Source organism: Anomaloglossus baeobatrachus, chromosome 3, assembly GCF_048569485.1.
Source record: "Anomaloglossus baeobatrachus isolate aAnoBae1 chromosome 3, aAnoBae1.hap1, whole genome shotgun sequence".
NCBI lineage: Eukaryota > Metazoa > Chordata > Amphibia > Anura > Aromobatidae > Anomaloglossus > Anomaloglossus baeobatrachus.
In genome coordinates this window covers 392020848-392039892 of record NC_134355.1, presented here as the reverse complement: position 1 = coordinate 392039892, position 19045 = coordinate 392020848, and the positions used below count along the sequence as shown (strand labels likewise).

Below are 19045 nucleotides of genomic sequence, written 5' to 3'. Positions count from 1 at the left end.
CTCAGCCTCTGCCTCCCTCCAGTCTCAGCCTCTGCCTCCCTCCAGTCTCAGCCTCTGCCTCCCTCCAGTCTCAGCCTCTGCCTCCTCCCAGTCTCAGCCTCTGCCTCCCTCCAGCCTCCCCCCAGTCTCTGCCTCTGCCTCCCTCCAGCCTCCCCCCAGTCTCTGCCTTCTGCCTCCCTCCAGCCTCCCCCCAGTCTCAGCCTCTGCCTCCCTCCAGCCTCCCCCCAGTCTCAGCCTCTGCCTCCCTCCAGTCTCAGCCTCTGCCTCCCTCCAGCCTCCCCCCAGTCTCAGCCTCTGCCTCCCTCCAGCCTCCCCCAGTCTCAGCCTCTGCCTCCCTCCAGTCTCAGCCTTTGCCTCCCTCCAGCCTCCCCCCCCAGTCTCAGCCTCTGCCTCCCTCCAGCCTCCCCCAGTCTCAGCCTCTGCCTCCCTCCAGTCTCAGCCTCTGCCTCCCTCCAGCCTCCCCCCAGTCTCAGCCTCTGCCTCCTACGAGTTTCAGCCTCTGCCTCCCCCCAGTCTCAGCCTCTGCCTCCTCCCAGTCTCAGCCTCTGCCTCCCTCCAGCCTCCCTCCAGTCTCAGCCTCTGCCTCCCTCCAGTCTCAGCCTCTGCCTCCCTCCAGCCTCCCCCCAGTCTCAGCCTCTGCTTCCCTCCAGCCTCCCCCCAGTCTCTGCCTCTGCCTCCCTCTAGCCTCCCCCCAGTCTAAGCCTCTGCCTCCCCCCAGTCTCAGCCTCTGCCTCCCTCCAGTCTCAGCCTCTGCCTCCCTCCAGCCTCCCCCCAGTCTCAGCCTCTGCCTCCTCCCAGTCTCAGCCTCTGCCTCCCTCCAGCCTCCCCCCAGTCTCTGCCTCCCTTCAGCCTCCCCCCAGTCTCTGCCTCCCTCCAGTCTCTGCCTCTGCCTCCCTCCAGCCTCCCCCAAGTCTCAGCCTCTGCCTCCCTCCAGTCTCAGCCTCTGCCTCCCTCCAGCCTCCCCCCAGTCTCAGCCTCTGCCTCCCTCCAGCCTCCCCCCAGTCTCAGCCTCTGCGTCCCTCCAGCCTCCCCCCAGTCTCAGCCTCTGCCTCCCTCCAGCCTCCCCCCAGTCTCAGCCTCTGCCTCCCTCCAGTATCAGCCTTTGCCCCCCCCCCCGCATGCGCAGATCTCCGGTCTGCATTAGAGACACCCCCACGCTCCTTTTGAATCCACTTACCTGCTCCAGTGCCCGCCGCCATCTTCCTGGCTCACGTGAGTATCCTCTTCTGACACCGGCTTCCATCACGGCGTCCTCCGCGGCGTCCTGCTGTGAGCTCTGCATGTGACGTCCACACAGCAGTGTACGCAGCACAGAGGAATTTTTTTTTTTTTTTTGCTGCCAGAAGGTGCCGCCCCCCACAACCTGCCGCCCCAGGCACCGGACCACGGGTGCCTAATGGTAAATACGGCCCTGCCTCAAATGACTGAACTTTTTGTGTGCACCAGTATCTTGAACACAATCCTCTATTCATGAGAATTTCTCCTTTTCATTTAGGTTTGTGGGTGTAACGTGGCAAAGTTCATATAGGTGTTATATGTTTTGTATTTTTAGATTTCTTCAGGCCAAAGAAGAGCTGAAGCAGTTGAGGCTCCCAGGTTTTCTGTACAGCGATGTGCCTCATTTGGCTTCCACAGTTCCATACTTTAGCATGGAGGAGGATGACGTGTCTGATGAGGGAATCCACCTGATTGTCTGTGTTCATGGACTAGATGGTAAATATTATCTGCCATTCTGTTTTATGTTATTAATAATGTTTTTAGAATAAAATGTCACGGAATTAAGGACATAGGAGAATGTTGTGGACTACAGGAAATAGTCTTCCTTAGTCCCAGGGCTTGTATGTTCAATCCCAGGCTTGCTGTTTTCTGGAAGTAGGCCAATGAGAAGGGTGAAAAGAACAGGATGGTGCCCAAAACTGATTGCTCTCTGATTTTCTGTAATTTCGCAAGGTAAATGGAGCTTTGCGGTGTTAGGAAAGTACACTTGCAAATTACCTTGTTTGACTCCTCTGATGCATGATGTGCAGAACCATTCAGGTGGAACAAAATGTACAAGAAAATTGATTTTGCTCTTTGTATTTGTATTTCAGGTAATAGCGCTGACCTTCGGCTAGTAAGAACGTACATAGAACTTGGACTTCCCGGTGGGCGAAAAGATTTCCTTATGTCGGAGAGGAACCAGGTGCAGTGCGAAACATTCATCTTGTTTATGGATAATTTATACAAAATTCAGAAATCTACTGAGAATGTTGTTTTCTTTAACACCTCGGCTTCTAGTTGGTCAAATATAGAGCAGTATAACTGTCACTTGGCTAGTGCCACAGGAAATATACTGGGCTAGTGCCACAGGAAATATACTGGGCTAGTGCCACAGGAAATATACTGGGCTAGTGCCACAGGAAATATACTGGGCTAGTGCCACAGGAAATATACTGGGATAGTGCCACAGGAAATATACTGGGCTAGTGCCACAGGAAATATACTGGGCTAGTGCCACAGGAAATATACTGGGCTAGTGCCACAGGAAATATACTGGGCTAGTGCCACAGGAAATATACTGGGCTAGTGCCACAGGAAATATACTGGGCTAGTGCCACAGGAAATATACTGGGCTAGTGCCACAGGAAATATACTGGGCTAGTGCCACAGGAAATATACATTCAAATGTGAAATATTAATGTCTGCTTTATAAAATATGTACATAATCTTGATTAATAATGAAAGTTCCAGTGAATTATTTTCTCCTCACATAGATGTCAAGGTTCCCTTCTGTTGGGTTTTTGTATCTTTTGAGAAGAAAAGCCTACTAGCTCTTCTGCCCAGGAAACATTCCTACAGTTCAATGGGATACATTACAGTAGTGACCAAAAGTTTAGCGTTATTTTTTAGTTTTTTTAAGGTGTGATTACTTCTGTCTGGTTGTTGTAATGCCATTTTCCTGGTGATGAATTGAAAGTGCATGAAGTTGCCATAATACATTACCTTAATTTTAAGCAAAATGCTTTTGAATATAGGCATGGTCATTTAATTAAAGAAAACTGACTGATAAAAGTTTTGCATATACTATTTACTGATTACAACATAGAGAGTAATAATTCAGGTGTCCGCCTGCAGAAAACGTATATGTGCAAAAATGGTGCAAGACAGAGCACACGCTGACGGAGTCTGCTCCATTATAGTCAATGGCGCTGTCGGCGCATCCGTCCGAAACACGGTTTGCAGGGTGGGGGAGGGGCGGTCCGGACGGATGCCCCGACGGGACCACTGAACGTAAGTAAAAACGCAATGTGAAGGGGGCCTTATGGACATCAGATACAGACTTTTTCTTAATAATGTGATCGACTTTGGAGGAAGTTTTCTGTGGTCGTCCACTTTTAGGTTTTCCAGCTGTTCCATAATCTTCTTTTTCTTTATTATATGTGACACTTGACTCTGAGAACAGTTGAATTCCATAGTTCAACACAGAAACAAGAGACCAGTTCAGCTCACCATAGTAGATAGGAGATCTCAGAAGGTGCGGTGCACGGAAAAATATCAAGCCAGTTTCTCAACAAAAGCAATCCAGATTAGAAGAAGACCAGCATCCGCAGATAGTAGTATATTAAAACCTTTATTTATTCTTCCAACTGTTAAAACATAGACACCGTCTGGGCTACATGTTCAAACAAAAAACGTTCTTAATATTAAGAAAGTTTTTTGTTCGAAATGCGTAGACTGGACAGTGTCAATGTTTTAACGTTTGGAAGAATAAAGCAAAGGTTTTCATATATTATCTGCGGATGCTGGTCTTCTAATCTGGATTCCATAGCTACCTCATTTTGGCTTTTGTCTGTTTTCATTCTCAGAATAATAAGCTTTCTGACATCTGCTGATAAATTTGTCTTTGTCTTTGCCATGTTTTATCCAAAATACACACAAACGCAGAATAAAAAAAATTAGACTACCCAGCCATGACAAATATGCAAAACATTTGACTCCGCAAATGTGGAAAACTAACACGTAAAGGGATAAAACCATGTCAAACACAATTTTTATTTTTAGAGCTGACAACCATTTGCTTCCAGTTATTAAAATCACCAGGAAAATGGCATCACAACAACCAAACAGAAGAAAAAAAAATGCAAAACTCTTGGTCAACATTGTATAAAGTGTATATGTCATAGATCCTGTAAAAATGGACACCCTAGCGGCAGTTTTAACAGAGCTGATACTTTCATGTAAGATGTTATACAAGAATGATTGCAAGACCCAAATTAACACCAATGAAAGGCTCATAGTGTCCCGAGCTGAAGAGAAAATACATTAATTTTCTGTTTTTTTCCGCAGAATGATACCTTTGCTGACTTTGATACAATGACAGATCGTCTCCTAGATGAAATTATACAGTATATTCAGATCTACAACCTAGCCATTTCCAGGATCAGGTAAGAGGGAAGATGAAGTCAAGATTATATCACAGAAATGATGTGCTACTGTATTGGATTGCTTGGCTTGGAGGGAACATAGTCCAGGTGCTGAGAGGGAACCGTGATTAGTTACCACCATGCTCATTGGCTACAAACACTTAGAGGGAACAATGACCAGGTACTGAGAGGGAACATTGGCCATGTACTGCCATGCTCACTGGCTACAAAGGCTTAGAGGGAACAGAGAGCAGGTACTGAGATGGAACATTGGCCAGGTACTGAGAGGGAACATTGGCCACGTACTGCCATGCTCACTGGCTACAAAGGCTTAGAGGGAACAGAGGGCAGGTACTGAGATGGAACATTGGCCAGGTACTGAGAGGGAACATTGGCCATGTACTGCCATGCTCACTGGCTACAAAGGCTTAGAGGGAACAGAGGGCAGGTACTGAGATGGAACATTGGCCAGGTACTGAGAGGGAACATTGGCCACTTACTGCCATGCTCACTGGCTACAAAGGCTTAGAGGGAACAGAGGGCAGGTACTGAGATGGAACATTGGCCAGGTACTGAGAGGGAACATTGGCCACGTACTGCCATGCTCACTGGCTACAAAGGATTAGAGGGAACAGAGGGTAGGTACTGAGATGGAACATTGGCCAGGTACTGAGAGGGAACATTGGCCACGTACTGCCATGCTCACTGGCTACAAAGGATTAGAGCCAGCAGTGGCCAGGTACCACCATGCTCACTGGCTACAAAGGCTTAGAGGGGACAGTGGTCTGGTAGTGAGAGGAAACATTGGCCACGTAGTGAGAGGGAACATTGGCCAGGTACTGACATTCTCACTGGCTACAAAGGCTTAGAGGAAACCATGACCATTTACCGAAAGGAAATATTGTTGTCAGTGAGCTTGGCAGAACCTGGCCAAATGATTAGAGGGAAAAGTTGCCAGGTACTGCCATGCTCATTGGCTACAAAGGCTTAGAGGGAACAGTTGCCAGGTACTGCCACGATTGTAAGTTCACTAGGGAAAGGGCACAATATGACACTTATAATATTCTGGACAGTATGTAGCAATGTAAAATATTCAGAATGCTGATATATAAAACTTTAAAAAGTCTCATCACTGTTTACAATGTATCGGGGACTATGCACTTCAATATTTTAATTAGCTGTGTAATATCCTGCAGCTTTACATTACATACATGATAATGATCAGTGGAGCTGTTATCATCAAGATCATATTTTTATATTATTAAAAGCTGGGGAAATAGCCAGTGAATAATCCCTGTAACATGACACATTGTTGCCATAATTAAAGTCCCCTTACCCATTAGTAATCCACAGTCTATTTTTCTATAAACTGTCTGGTTGTGATTATACCCATTTCAAATATTTGTTATGGATGACGTAACCATGACTAATACAATGGAAGCTTTACAATTACAGGGTTGTTAAGATGCCACTAGTCACAAATTGACTGAAAATTTCTCTTTGGTTAAAGTAATACTGAGTCTATCCCTGTAACGTTCAGATTTGCTTAAAGGGGTATTCCCATTGTGTAAAGTGTTGGTGGAGGTCTGTTCGCTATGGCCTGAAGCCTTGTTACTGTTTTCCAATGCACTAAGGATCCTGCTGATGCTCCACAGGCTGTCACATATATATATATATATGTACACTATTTGTTTTTTTAATCGAACTGCACATCACTGTGGTTTATGTGTGTAATTTTCTTTGTGCTTTAGTTTTATAGGTCACTCTTTAGGAAACCTAATCATACGGTCGGTTCTTTCAAGACCAAGATTCAAATGCTACCTTGGCAAGCTGCACACTTTCCTCTCCTTATCTGGTCCACATTTAGGTACCCTGTACAACAGCAGTGCACTAGTTAATACAGGTGAGATTAGACCAGATCACATTGGTATTATAGCCCACAACAAATACATGGGGGCAATTGCGAAATTTGATCATATCTAGTCGAAAAATGCACAATTCCGTGATTTTCTCAAAGAATACTATAGTGCAGAATCCCCAATCTATAGCTCACGGGCCCATTATGTGTGGCTTTGATGTCTGTAATATGTGGCTTTGAGGCCCATGATGTGTGGCTTGCAGCTGTTTGCCAGCTTGGTGCATTAGCACAAGGTCTAGCATATCGCTATGAAGAGAAGGTGTCCAGATGTTGGGTGTGAGAAACTTGGTTGTTGCACCATTCACCTGTTTATTTAATGGCTTCCTTTGTACTTTCCATTAGTCTAGCGCATAGGTATTTGTGTAAAAGGGATAGTTTGAGACTAAAATATTGATTGACCTATCCATGGGGCATTTTACATCAGCTCCTATTCAAGTAAATGCAAGATAATGTACAGTCCCTAGGAGTAGGCACAGAAGAATGTATGGAGCCGCATTGTGTGGATAGGTCATCAATATATTAGTCCCAGCAAGGCCATTTAACTATTACATCAAGGGTTGAGTGTATAGAGCAGGTTCAAAAGCTAACCACACTCCACACAGGGCAGATGTCAGCTGTGTAACCCACCCAGCACTGTCTTTTAAGAGTGTTGACTCTGACCACTACTGGTAATTTCTTAAATGCTGTTGTCAATCTCTGATAGCAGTATTTTATTAGCATGAGCATGGTGGGATACACACACCCTCCACTGCTATGAAATATTGAGATGCCGAAGGGTTACCAGGGCACCTAGGTACTATCTTAGTACTCCTGTTCCTGTAAGTACAGCTACATGCTGAACTTCATCGGAGACTTTGTTTTCCACTGTATACACAACACACACATATACATATACAGGCCTTAAAATCTAACTATACGTGTTATCTATAAATTCATTTTAATAATGTTATTAAAAACTTTTACGTAGTTTGACTTTCTTAATTTTTCAGGCTTATGGTTCATGCAAAAGTGGAAAAAGTCAGGATCACTTTTACAACTAACTTGTAGAGACCACTCTGATCCTCGTCAGACCTTCCTGTACAAGCTTAGCAAGAAACCAGGTACAATGTGGGCATAAAATCTTCTGGTCTGGGTAGGGGATAAATTCATGTTATTGTGTAACAAAGTGAAAATGGGAACCCCTAAAGTAAGCTCTTTTCTTTTGGGCAGCTCTACTATAATGTGTTGGGGGCGCTGTACAAATAGTAAATGTGTGTTAGGGAATACTCACACGAACGTATAAAATGGACGAGTGCAATGCGACACTGTAAGTAAGACAATCCTGCTGCTCAGATCAGCAAATTTTTTCTCCGCCCTAAACGGGAATGGGTGCGAGTGAAACATTGGACTGCACTCGGATGTTATCCCAGTACAGTGCGATATACGCACAGGCTGACAATAGAGGAGATGGGGGGATTGACCCCTCCCTCTCCTCCGCAGCACCCACCCTTAGCTTTGCAGCTGTGACCCGATGTCAAGATCGGGTCAAAGTCGCATGACACTCTGCTCACGCTCGCATCCGAACCTGAGTTTGGGGGGGGGTCATTAGCATATTGCATCCGTTGCTCTCGCATCGGATGCCATATGCTGTGTCTGCAGCCTTACTGCTGCACTGAATGTGTGATGATTAAAGATAAGCGGTCTTGTTTCTGGATCGTCTTGGGTCAGGATTATAAAATGAAATGCACCGTTCCCGCTACAGACACAGATGACCGGTCTGTATATAAAAGACTTATAAATAGAAATATCAAGATTATTATTAGGCTCCATTGGTGACATATGATGCTGGTTACAAAAGGGCCAAGAGAAGAACTCTAGTTTCTCTAGTCTAATTTATGGAAAGCATAATAATTGGTGGATCTGTTATATAGTGACGCCAATCATGCAGTTTTCAGTGCCACATCCAGCATTTACACCGCCTGCAATGAATCAACAGGGAAGGTCAACCTCTGTCCTAATTGTTCATAGAACATGGCACCACAGATGTCAGGATTGGACTACTAATATATTGCAGTTTGCCATATTTAACAAATCAGAACACAAAATTATTTTCTATTTCATTTTTGGAATCCTTTCTTGACAATATGAAAACAAAGCTAATATTCTCCATGAATTAAAATGTCTCAATACTTTATGGTAAATTCCATTTGAGAAGGAAGATAAAAAGTACACATTCACATACAAATGAGCCCATCCACAGTACCAAAAGGAGGATTCTCAGCACTGAAAATATAAATATTGGAAATGTGTTCCGGTAAATTAATAGGGAAGAAAATGCTGGAAGTAAAGCATAAAAAAAATGGCCTGGTCATTAGAAACTCCTATCAACACAAATAATATTATTAATAAGTATATTAAGCCATTAAAAGTGGAAGTAATATCATCAGATTCTGGCATAAGAAAGTTGGAAAAATTGGAAAGTTTTGACACAACAGGAGGCTGAAAAATGTGACTCTTGTTGTTCTCACACCATTTTGGCTCAGCTCAGACAAAGTTAGCGGAACGGAGGAGTGGCAGCCCCTGCATGTCAAATTTAAGATGAGCAGCAATGTTCAATATGCCACAAATCTTACTCCAGTCCACTACTGGAGTAAGATTTATGGCAAGGTGCACACAGAGCCGTATGCCACATTTCAGATGCTTCTCATTTATTAAGAGGTGTGTGCCTTTTAAAACGTTAGGAACATCTGACTCCAGCATGCTCCCTCGCATCAAAATTGCAGTGGAAACCATCGGTCTTGTTGAATTGGGGCAATAGTGTATGTTTTAACACATCAGATTTATCAACAGATCTGATATATAGCTAGTGCTGTTAGGCTTTCTTGGTTCTACTCTAGGTAAGGCTGCTTTCACACATCCGTTTTTTGACGTCCGGCACAATCCGGCAAAAAGACATGCAACAGATCCGGCGAAAAAACTGATCCGTTTTTTGACAGATCCGTTGTGCTACTGAGCATGCGCAGTTCAAAAAACCAGATCAGTCGTTGGATTCCGTCATATGCCGGATGATGACGGATCCGGTGCCCATAGGCTTTCATTGTAACTCACTACGGTTTTTCGCCGGAGATAAAAATGCTGCAAGCAGCTTTCCATCCGTCTGCCGGATCAGCTGTTTACGTCTGATCCGGCAAAAGCCGGATGCAATGCAAGGCCATGCGGCACAATACGGCGCTAATACAAGTCTATGCGGGAAAGAACGGATCCGGTGGCAACACACGCCGGATCCATTCTTTCCAGTTTTTACCAGATTGTGCCGCATGGCAAAAACCGGATGTGTGAAAGCAGCCTAAAGGATCGATAATTTTCCATTTTATTGCAGCGTTTTTGCAGATATCCACCTTTTGTCTCTAGTAAGTTTGCTGCCCATTCTATATGTAAGCTGGAGCTGAATTTTAAACAATCTCTGGCTCCTTTTACAGTAGTTCTCGGTCTCTATTATTAAAGCTTTTGCTTACCTCCTTCACTTGTTTTCTTTGTTTTCTTTTTTAGGGCTGGAATACTTCAGAAACGTGATTCTAGTCAGTTCCTTACAGGATCGATATGTACCTTACCACTCTGCTCGTATAGAAATGTGCAAAACTGCTCTTAAGGACAAACAGTCAGGTGTGTAATTCTCCAGAAAGCTTACAATTTATTGTGGGTGCACATTGCATCTGTGCCCCTAACCCACATTATAGGTCATGTGCTTTCCATTTACGTATAGTGCAGTGTTGCCATAGGTCCCTAGTCACCAGATGCAGACCAAAAGTGTGGGGGTTTTTTGGCCTCTGTCTGACAGGTGTAAATTTGCTTACTGTATTGCAGCAGACTACTTTTTCCTACACAGAGACACAATGCCCAAACATGTATACCATGCAGTATACGTTTCTTTAGAATAGGTCCCAATGGTGGACACATGCCTCCTGTGCATATGTACCCGACAATGGCCACAAATATTGTGTGGGCCTAGCTTTAAAGCACCACTTCAACATTTTTTTATTGCACCACTGGAGTGGTGCTTTAAATCTAAGTCTCTTGACCCCTGTCTCATACTCACCTGTCACCGCCTTCAACTGTTATCACTGCCACTCCTATTGTGCTTTTACGATTTGTGACCTGGCGGCAGCTCTAGTGTTTGCCAGGGCTCACCGGATGTCACAAGTCCATACAAGTCTAGGAGAGCCTCGTATCTGCTCTCATACAATGCATTGGGAGCTTGTGATGTAATTTCTGACTTCTGGCATGTCAGAAGCTTTGGGTACAAGATGGTGCTATATAGTAGTAGCAGTAAATCCAGCTCACCATTATCGTCATCCACCTTCTGTTCAGAGCCTGGACAAAGGCCCGATTATTAAATGAGAAAATGGGATGGTCCAGCTCAATGAACAATTTTTCCTTTATTGCTTGGAAAATTCTTGTACACGGGACATCAAATAAGGAACCCACTATAGTAGTGTATGCATCAATGCGTCAAGATGCTGCTGAGGAATCGAAACAGCCCTGAAAAAGCATGAAAACGCCAGAGGATGAGTATAATACCAGGGGGTATACCATATACAAAAGAAAAAAGTGATGGGCAAGTGCAATATTCCGAGCTTAGCCCCAAACTGGTCGTGCAGCACATATTCACATCTTTTGCCACTATGTAAAGCTGTCATTGTGTGATGTCTGAAGTATTCTTCAAAATGACTCCAGACAAGATTGGTGTCAACTTTGCAGCAGGTTTGGACTTCTCTGTCCTGTGTTTGTGTTTTCCAGGCCCAGTGTATGCTGAAATGATCCAAAACCTCCTCTCACCCATTCTGCAGAATAAAGACTGCAATCTTGTGCGATACGACGTCATTCACGCGTTACCTAACACAGCAAACTCTCTTATCGGACGAGCGGCCCACATTGCGGTTCTGGACTCTGAAGTGTTTCTGGAGAAATTCTTTCTGGTTGCTGGTCTGAGATATTTCCAGTAGAGAGAGAGGATATTGCCAGACATCTATGTAATACCTCATTGACAAGAAATCTCAAACGATGTGGTAATAAAGTGTTAGCTGCCATTGTATTTTGAGCTGTATTTATATGTTTTTGGTTTTCATTTGTTTTTGTTTTCCTAATTTTTTTCCCTTTTACTGGAAAATAATTTATATCATCCAATTTGTGAGTACAGATACCGTGTAGATTTGTTATTTATATTTATGGAAAAACTTGCCACCTTCTCAGATTCCTGGGGTTTAATTCCTTTTTTTCATTGATTATAACAAAATTTGTAAATCTTCTTAAGCCCTGGTTTTTATGGATTCTTCATGCAATTTAGTCCGCACCATTTTCTTGGTGTACCGTTTCTAGCAGTTTAGTTAGAAAGTTGCTTAAAGAACCTGACAAGTTTGCTAACAAGATGGCTGAGGTCAGCTGGCCTGACCTGGTCATAACATATAATGTTATACATCGTTTCCTCCTCCGGTCATTGAATACTGGTTCGAAAGGTTCTGGTCTTAAATGATGTCTTTCCTTATTGTCCACACATTGATTTTCTGTAGATAGCTTCTGGATGCGTTGATTATGTGATACAGCACTGGTGGATGAAGCCCATTGTCTGAGCCACGGTAAATACTGTTCAGCTTGATCAGTGTGGAGCTGTCCGTTATGTACCAAAGTACTTGCTTGCTCTGTAAATAAGGCTTTAAGGACTGGTAACGATGACCCTTGCATGGGTCTTCATACCATTTGCCTGGGGACATGCTCTACTGAAAACCCCCTACAGTGACGACATTTCAGACAGGAGCTACCTTTCTAAAGCCAATCTGTAGTAACTCCTGACATGTCAGTGTCAGTATATATGATTGCCCTGCTTAAAGTACCAGTTCTACAGCACTTTTTCTCATAACTCTGCATTGTGCTGTTCCTCGTTTTCCTTGTCACAGGGGTGTGTCCCTAATATGATTGGACAGTACCAAGAGAAGCACCAACACACCCCCAACTGGTAACACCCAGTTGTCAGTTAATTCGGAAATTTCTAGTACAAATAACAGCATCGGCATAATGTGGCGTTTTAAGAAAGGTGATCCAGACTTTATTTTTTTCCTGAAGAATATGTGTTTACTTAAAAAGACATGGGAGGAGAGTTGTCACTTTTTGTTAGAGAAATAGGAGGGTTGTCTGTTTTTGTTAGAGTAATTCAAACTGCTTCAGTGATTATTTTACATCACAGACTTATTTGCCTCATTTTGTCGACTGTAAATGATATAGTGATGATTGTGAACAGCTATGAATTGGAGACAAGGCTTGGCAGCACCTAATACTACCATTATAATGATGAACAGAATATAATGCGATACATGGGGTTGTGCTCATCCATAGTGATACAAGGGGTGTGCTCATCTGTGGTGATACAAGGGGGTGTGCTCATCTGTAGTGATACAAGGAGGTGTGCTCATCCGTAGCGCCCTTGTTATCTGCCTCCCAGTTTCTTGCTTTCTGAGGGCTGTGTGCTCATCTTTAGTTCCCCCATTATCGGCCTCCCAGTTTCCTGCTTTCTGGGGGCGGTGTGGTCATCTGTAGCGCCCCTGTCATCTGCCTCCCAGTTTCCTGCTTTCTGGGGGCGGTGTGGTCATCTGTAGCGCCCCCATTATCTGCCTCCCAGTTTCCTGCTTTCTGTGGACAGTGTGCTCATCTTTAGTGCCCCTGTTATCTGCCTCCCAGTTTCCTGCTTTCTGGGGACGGTGTGCTCATCTGTAGTGCCCCAGTTATCGGCCTCCCAGTTTCCTGCTTTCTGGGGACGGTGTGCTCATCTGTAGCGCCCCCGTTATCGGCCTCCCAGTTTCCTGCTTTCTGGGGACGGTGTGCTCATCTGTAGCGCCCCCGTTATCTGCCTCCCAGTTTCCTGCTTTCTGGGGGCGGTGTGCTTATCTGTAGCTCCCCCATTATGTGCCTCCCAGTTTCCTGCTTTCTGAAGGCGGTGTGCCTGTCTTTAGTTCCCCCGCTATCTGCCTCCCAGTTTCCTGCTTTCTGGGGACAGTGTGCTCATCTTTAGCGCCCCTGTTATCTGCCTCCTAGTTTCCTGCTTTCTGGGGACAGTGTGCTCATCTTTAGCACCCCCGCTATCTGCCTCCCAGTTTCCTGCTTTCTGGGGACAGTGTGCTCATCTTTAGCGCCCCTGTTATCTGCCTCCTAGTTTCCTGCTTTCTGGGGACAGTGTGCTCATCTTTAGCACCCTCGCTATCTGCCTCCCAGTTTCCTGCTTTCTGGGGACAGTGTGCTCATCTTTAGCGCCCCTGTTATCTGCCTCCTAGTTTCCTGCTTTCTGGGGACAGTGTGCTCATCTTTAGCACCCTCGCTATCTGCCTCCCAGTTTCCTGCTTTCTGGGGACAGTGTGCTCATCTGTAGCGCCCCCGTTATCTGCCTCCCAGTTTCCTGCTTTCTGGGGACAGTGTGCTCATCTTTAGCGCCCCTGTTATCTGCCTCCCAGTTTCCTGCTTTCTGGGGGCGGTGTGCTCATCTTTAGCACCCCCGCTATCTGCCTCCCAGTTTCCTGCTTTCTGGGGACAGTGTGCTCATCTTTAGCGCCCCTGTTATCTGCCTCCCAGTTTCCTGCTTTCTGGGGACAGTGTGCTCATCTTTAGCACCCCCGCTATCTGCCTCCCAGTTTCCTGCTTTCTGGGGACAGTGTGCTCATCTTTAGCGCCCCTGTTATCTGCCTCCCAGTTTCCTGCTTTCTGGGGACAGTGTGCTCATCTTTAGCACCCCCGCTATCTGCCTCCCAGTTTCCTGCTTTCTGGGGACAGTGTGCTCATCTTTAGCGCCCCTGTTATCTGCCTCCCAGTTTCCTGCTTTCTGGGGACAGTGTGCTCATCTTTAGCACCCCCGCTATCTGCCTCCCAGTTTCCTGCTTTCTGGGGACAGTGTGCTCATCTTTAGCGCCCCTGTTATCTGCCTCCCAGTTTCCTGCTTTCTGTAGGCGGTGTGCTCATCTTTAGCACCCCCGCTAACTGCCTCCCAGTTTCCTGCTTTCTGGGGACAGTGTGCTCATCTTTAGCGCCCCTGTTATCTGCTTCCTAGTTTCCTGCACTCTGGGAGGTGTGTGATTGATGGTTAAGAGCAGATCCACGGTCATGCTACTGGTCTGAACTGTGCTCTATACTGCTGCTAGCAGTCTACAGCATGTGAGTAGCGCTATAGATCTGGCCAGCTTCCGAGCGAAGCTTCCAAGCTCTATAGGAAACAACTTGCAAGCACGCACACCTTGTCTAGGAGACTGACCTCTCCAAGGTGGCCGGTAACCTAGACAACAAGCTGAAAACTGTAGAATTAAAAATATCTACATTCTTGAGAAGGGATAGAATTTTTAATAAGAACTAAATTGCAAAGTTGCTTGTTTATATAAGCACTTTTACGGTTTTAAAAAATGAATGAACATGAGACAACCCCTTCATCTGTATTTAGACTCTACTTAGACTGTAGATCGCACATTAATTACAAGTAATTTGCATTAAAACCATACCCCACCAAAAGCCATGCACACACGGTATCTATTAGACGCAGGTTTTACTGCCAAGTATTACTGAAGCTGCTTCCCTGGTATACTCCGTATAGAAGCCGCCCCAAGTATGACAGAACATGTGCACCGCAATGTCGCTTTGATTTTGATGTGCACTATATTCATTTTATGCTGCACTTTTTAGTTGGATTTTGGATGGAATCTGCCTGAAAAAGACTCTGTGAGCAGTGGCACACCCACCCGCTGCAACACTGTGACTTCTAATGTAAGCGGCAGAAACAATATTTTGATGGTATTGCTGTTGTAGTATTCTAGTGCAACTGCTGAAATCAGCATGTTACAGCTGCCGCTTTTTGGCACTGATTTTTTTAGCCTTGTCTGTAGCAGAATTTAGCTTTAGCAGGGTCTCTTGTAGTTGGTGAGATAACAGTGGTTTTCCAAAAATATATATTTATTTATAAATTGGCTTTAAATAGAAGGTTATGTAACTATTTGATGCGGTGCCCAGATTCTCTGGTGGTCTCATGTGGCTGGGGCATTGTGTGAAGGGGTTGGCTACTGCTCCTCCTAGGCTACAGCTGCTGTAATCACAGAGGAGGGGGCTGGTTTAGCTATTGAAGTAGGCAGCCAGACCCCTTACCCACTGCAAAACTATCATGTGTCACTTACAGGAAGCCAAGCTGCTGGGATCGAGGGCACACGGCCTATTATACCTATATTAGTTATATAAATTAGCATTTGAAGCTACTTTATAAATATGTTTTGCCTGCAAATCCCTTTAAAGGAAACCTGACAGGTGTCCCATGCCCTCCAAACCACCAGCATGTATACATTCATTTATAAATACCTTGCTTAACAAACCCTTTCTACTATAGAACTCATTACAATATGGTGAGTGGTAAGACTAGTCTTGGGAAAACCAACACCCCATCGACTAGTCTGGAAGATATTTTTAAATTAAATGTCAGTATACACACGTTAATGAATTACCGTAGACAGGAGGAGATTTATATATGAATGCACACTTGCTGGTGGTTTGGAGGGCATGGAGGACCATTACCCTATACAGTAGACAAGGCAGTAGACAGGAGGAGATTTATATATGAATATACACTTGCTGGTGGTTTGGAGGGCATGGAGGACCTTTACCCTATACAGTAGACAGGGCAGTAGACAGGAGGAGATTTATATATGAATGTACACTTGCTGGTGGTTTGGAGGGCATGGAGGACCATTACCCTATACAGTAGACAAGGCAGTAGACAGGAGGAGATTTATATATGAAAGTACACTTGCGGGTGGTTTGGAGGGCATGGAGGACTATTACCCTATACAGTAAACAGGAGGAGATTTATATATGAATGTACACTTGCTGGTGGTTTGGAGGGCATGGAGGACCATTACCCTATACAGTAGACAGGGCAGTAGACAGGAGGAGATTTATATATGAAAGTACACTTGCGGGTGGTTTGGAGGGCATGGAGGACTATTACCCTATACAGTAAACAGGAGGAGATTTATATATGAATGTACACTTGCTGGTGGTTTGGAGGGCATGGAGGACCATTACCCTATACAGTAGACAGGAGGAGATTTATATATGAATATACACTTGCTGGTGGTTTGGAGGGCATGGAGGACCTTTATCCTATACAGTAGACAGGGCAGTAGACAGGAGGAGATTTATATATGAAAGTACACTTGCGGGTGGTTTGGAGGGCATTGAGGACTATTACCCTATACAGTAAACAGGAGGAGATTTATATATGAATGTACACTTGCTGGTGGTTTGGAGGGCATGGAGGACCATTACCCTATACAGTAGACAGGGCAGTAGACAGGAGGAGATATATATATGAATATACACTTGCGGGTGGTTTGGAGGGCATGGAGGACCATTACCCTATACAGTAGACAGGGCAGTAGACAGGAGGAGATTTATATATGAATGTACACTTGCTGATGGTTTGGAGGGCATGGAGGACCTGTCAGGTTCCCTTTAAGAGACTTGCATTGTAAAAACACCTAAATGTCAGTTTTATACTGCATTAGTGATTACTTTACTAAACAATAGGAGATTTTGTTTTCAAGTAAACCTTTACAATCTTGGACTATAACCTTTGATACTTCTGTGCATCGCTCAGTAGTGGTGTGAGATGTAGCGGCTGAGTACAGTAGTAACATGGGTGGTGTTGGCCATAGTAACGATAATGTGGTTATACAATCATTATACAGGTAATGTGGTGCTGCCAGCCTTTCCTGAATCATTCCCGAGATGTTGTGGACCTGGCCATTCATTTCCAATCTTTAATGCCAGTGCATATTTCCTTTCTATCCACTACAGCCCGCTGTGTGTTGTTGTTGTCATGCAGTTGGCCTTTTGGTACATATATTATATACACTTCTACGCTGAGATGCCATTATAATGGTTTTTACAAGTGAAATTTAATGATGTATTTTTGAACCTGAAACTGGAAGCGCTGGTTCCTGCACCCTCTGTGATCAGTGACACTCAGAAGTGATCATGGTTATAGCCCTGACTTCTAAGATATGTTGCTCCTTTTTGGGGGTTTATCATTGGGTGACTTTTGTTTCCTCATTAGTTTTTGGTATTTAAAGGCCAGCCAGAAGCCCTTAATAACTGCCTCCTTTGAAGAGTGTGTAGACATCACATACCCTTTCAGTACTGGAACTTTAGACATTTTTTTTCCTTCCGATTCCTGCCTTGTCGACCATCAGCACCATGAGACAGCCCATACCTCCTCTATACCATTCAGAAGATGAACATTACCGCAATACTCTTATGGGCTTGTCCGGAACCAGTTGTATGACTCCTGTGGCATTGTAAATACTAGGAATGTGCAGAACAAAAAATACCTTGTTTGGTGACTTGGATAAAATGTCTTTTTTTCATATTGAAGAATGTTATCGGTCTGTTGACTTACTATTGGTGCTTAATAGCATTGGAGAACAATATTTTCATGCTAGTGTTTTGGGAATTAATGCACTGAGGATGGGAGCTGTGTACTTAGGAATTGTAATTATGGGACTTTTTGTCTAAATATGAAAATGTGTAATAAAATTCATGCATGTTTAGAAGTATTGTTCTGTTCCCCAACATGCTTTTAATAGATACACCCATACACCCATTACCTCCCTTTAAACTGCTGCTTTTTGACCATTTTTTAAGTATTTTTTTACACCCTACTCACAATTGAAATGTGCGCATATCAAATCAACATGAAATGATTTGATCACATCCTGCACGGACCCGAAGGCACAAGGAAGATTCCACCTCTAGAATATTTTCAACCATTTGCCAAAGGCTTTAACAATAAAGAATATGAACAATAGAAAGATGCTGCAATTACAAATGTGTAACATTGGGTGTTAGACTCCTTTACTTTTTCTGTATGCAGTCTCACAACGGGGAAAGGGGGGGGGGGGGCGAGGTATACCATCTAGAAAGCTGCAGATTCTAGCACATTTCTCATTTGGGAGCGGTGGACATTTTGCCATTGTCTACTTTGTGTTTAACATTGTTTTGTTATTTAATTGCATTTCTATGTTTTCTTTTTTTTCAAGAAAAAAAAAACATTTTGAAGCTGATTTTTTTTTTTTTAAATTGAGCGTAATCCTTTTATGGTTTACTGTGATCAAAAAAGTGAAATCATTATTCGTTTTAACATGCTACTAGAGATTTGATCATCCCAATAAAATATTTCACTCTTTTTTTTATCTGCGTTATTGTTTTTATTACCATATCTAAAATTTGTGTAGCAAATATAATGTAAATGAAGAATTTGACGGACTAAGTTCAGTTTTTCAGATCACATAACATCAACTGCAGCAAAGAAGTCCCACCCAAGTAGTGGTCTTAAATGGATGTAAAAATGTCCTATTGTTTAATTCAAGTTTTTATGTTAAAACTGTTGTCCACCACTCAGACAAGCCTTCTCAATGACCATGTTTCCCCCTTTATACCATGCTTTCACCTGGTCTCATCTCCGCAGCGGGCACCATTCCTGAGGTGTCAGCAGGATGGAGGAATTACAATTAATATTGTTGGGAGAAAATGATGTTATGGTGGGGATAACAGAGACCTGGCTGGACGAGAGCTATGACTGGCCTGGTAGTCTGTTCAGGGATGATTGTACAAATAAGCAAAGGGGAGGTGTGTTTATTTGTAAAATTGTCCCTAAAATCCATCCTACGTGAGG

The 19045-nt window shown here is 44.0% G+C and overlaps 1 protein-coding gene across 5 annotated transcripts in view; it reads left to right on the top strand.

Moving 5' to 3' along the window:
* FAM135A (family with sequence similarity 135 member A) overlaps positions 1 to 18563 on the top strand; it is a 189833-nt gene extending 171270 nt beyond the window's left edge. For all 5 annotated transcript variants that reach the window (XM_075340243.1, XM_075340242.1, XM_075340241.1 and 2 more), the window contains 7 exons: positions 1553 to 1713; positions 2091 to 2182; positions 4327 to 4424; positions 6155 to 6306; positions 7311 to 7421; positions 9850 to 9963; positions 11098 to 18563. In XM_075340243.1, the coding sequence (XP_075196358.1) occupies positions 1553 to 1713; positions 2091 to 2182; positions 4327 to 4424; positions 6155 to 6306; positions 7311 to 7421; positions 9850 to 9963; positions 11098 to 11303 (934 nt within the window). In that variant the 3' untranslated portion in view covers positions 11304 to 18563. The remainder of the gene's footprint in view (positions 1 to 1552; positions 1714 to 2090; positions 2183 to 4326; positions 4425 to 6154; positions 6307 to 7310; positions 7422 to 9849; positions 9964 to 11097) is intronic.
* Positions 18564 to 19045: the final 482 nt, after the last annotated feature.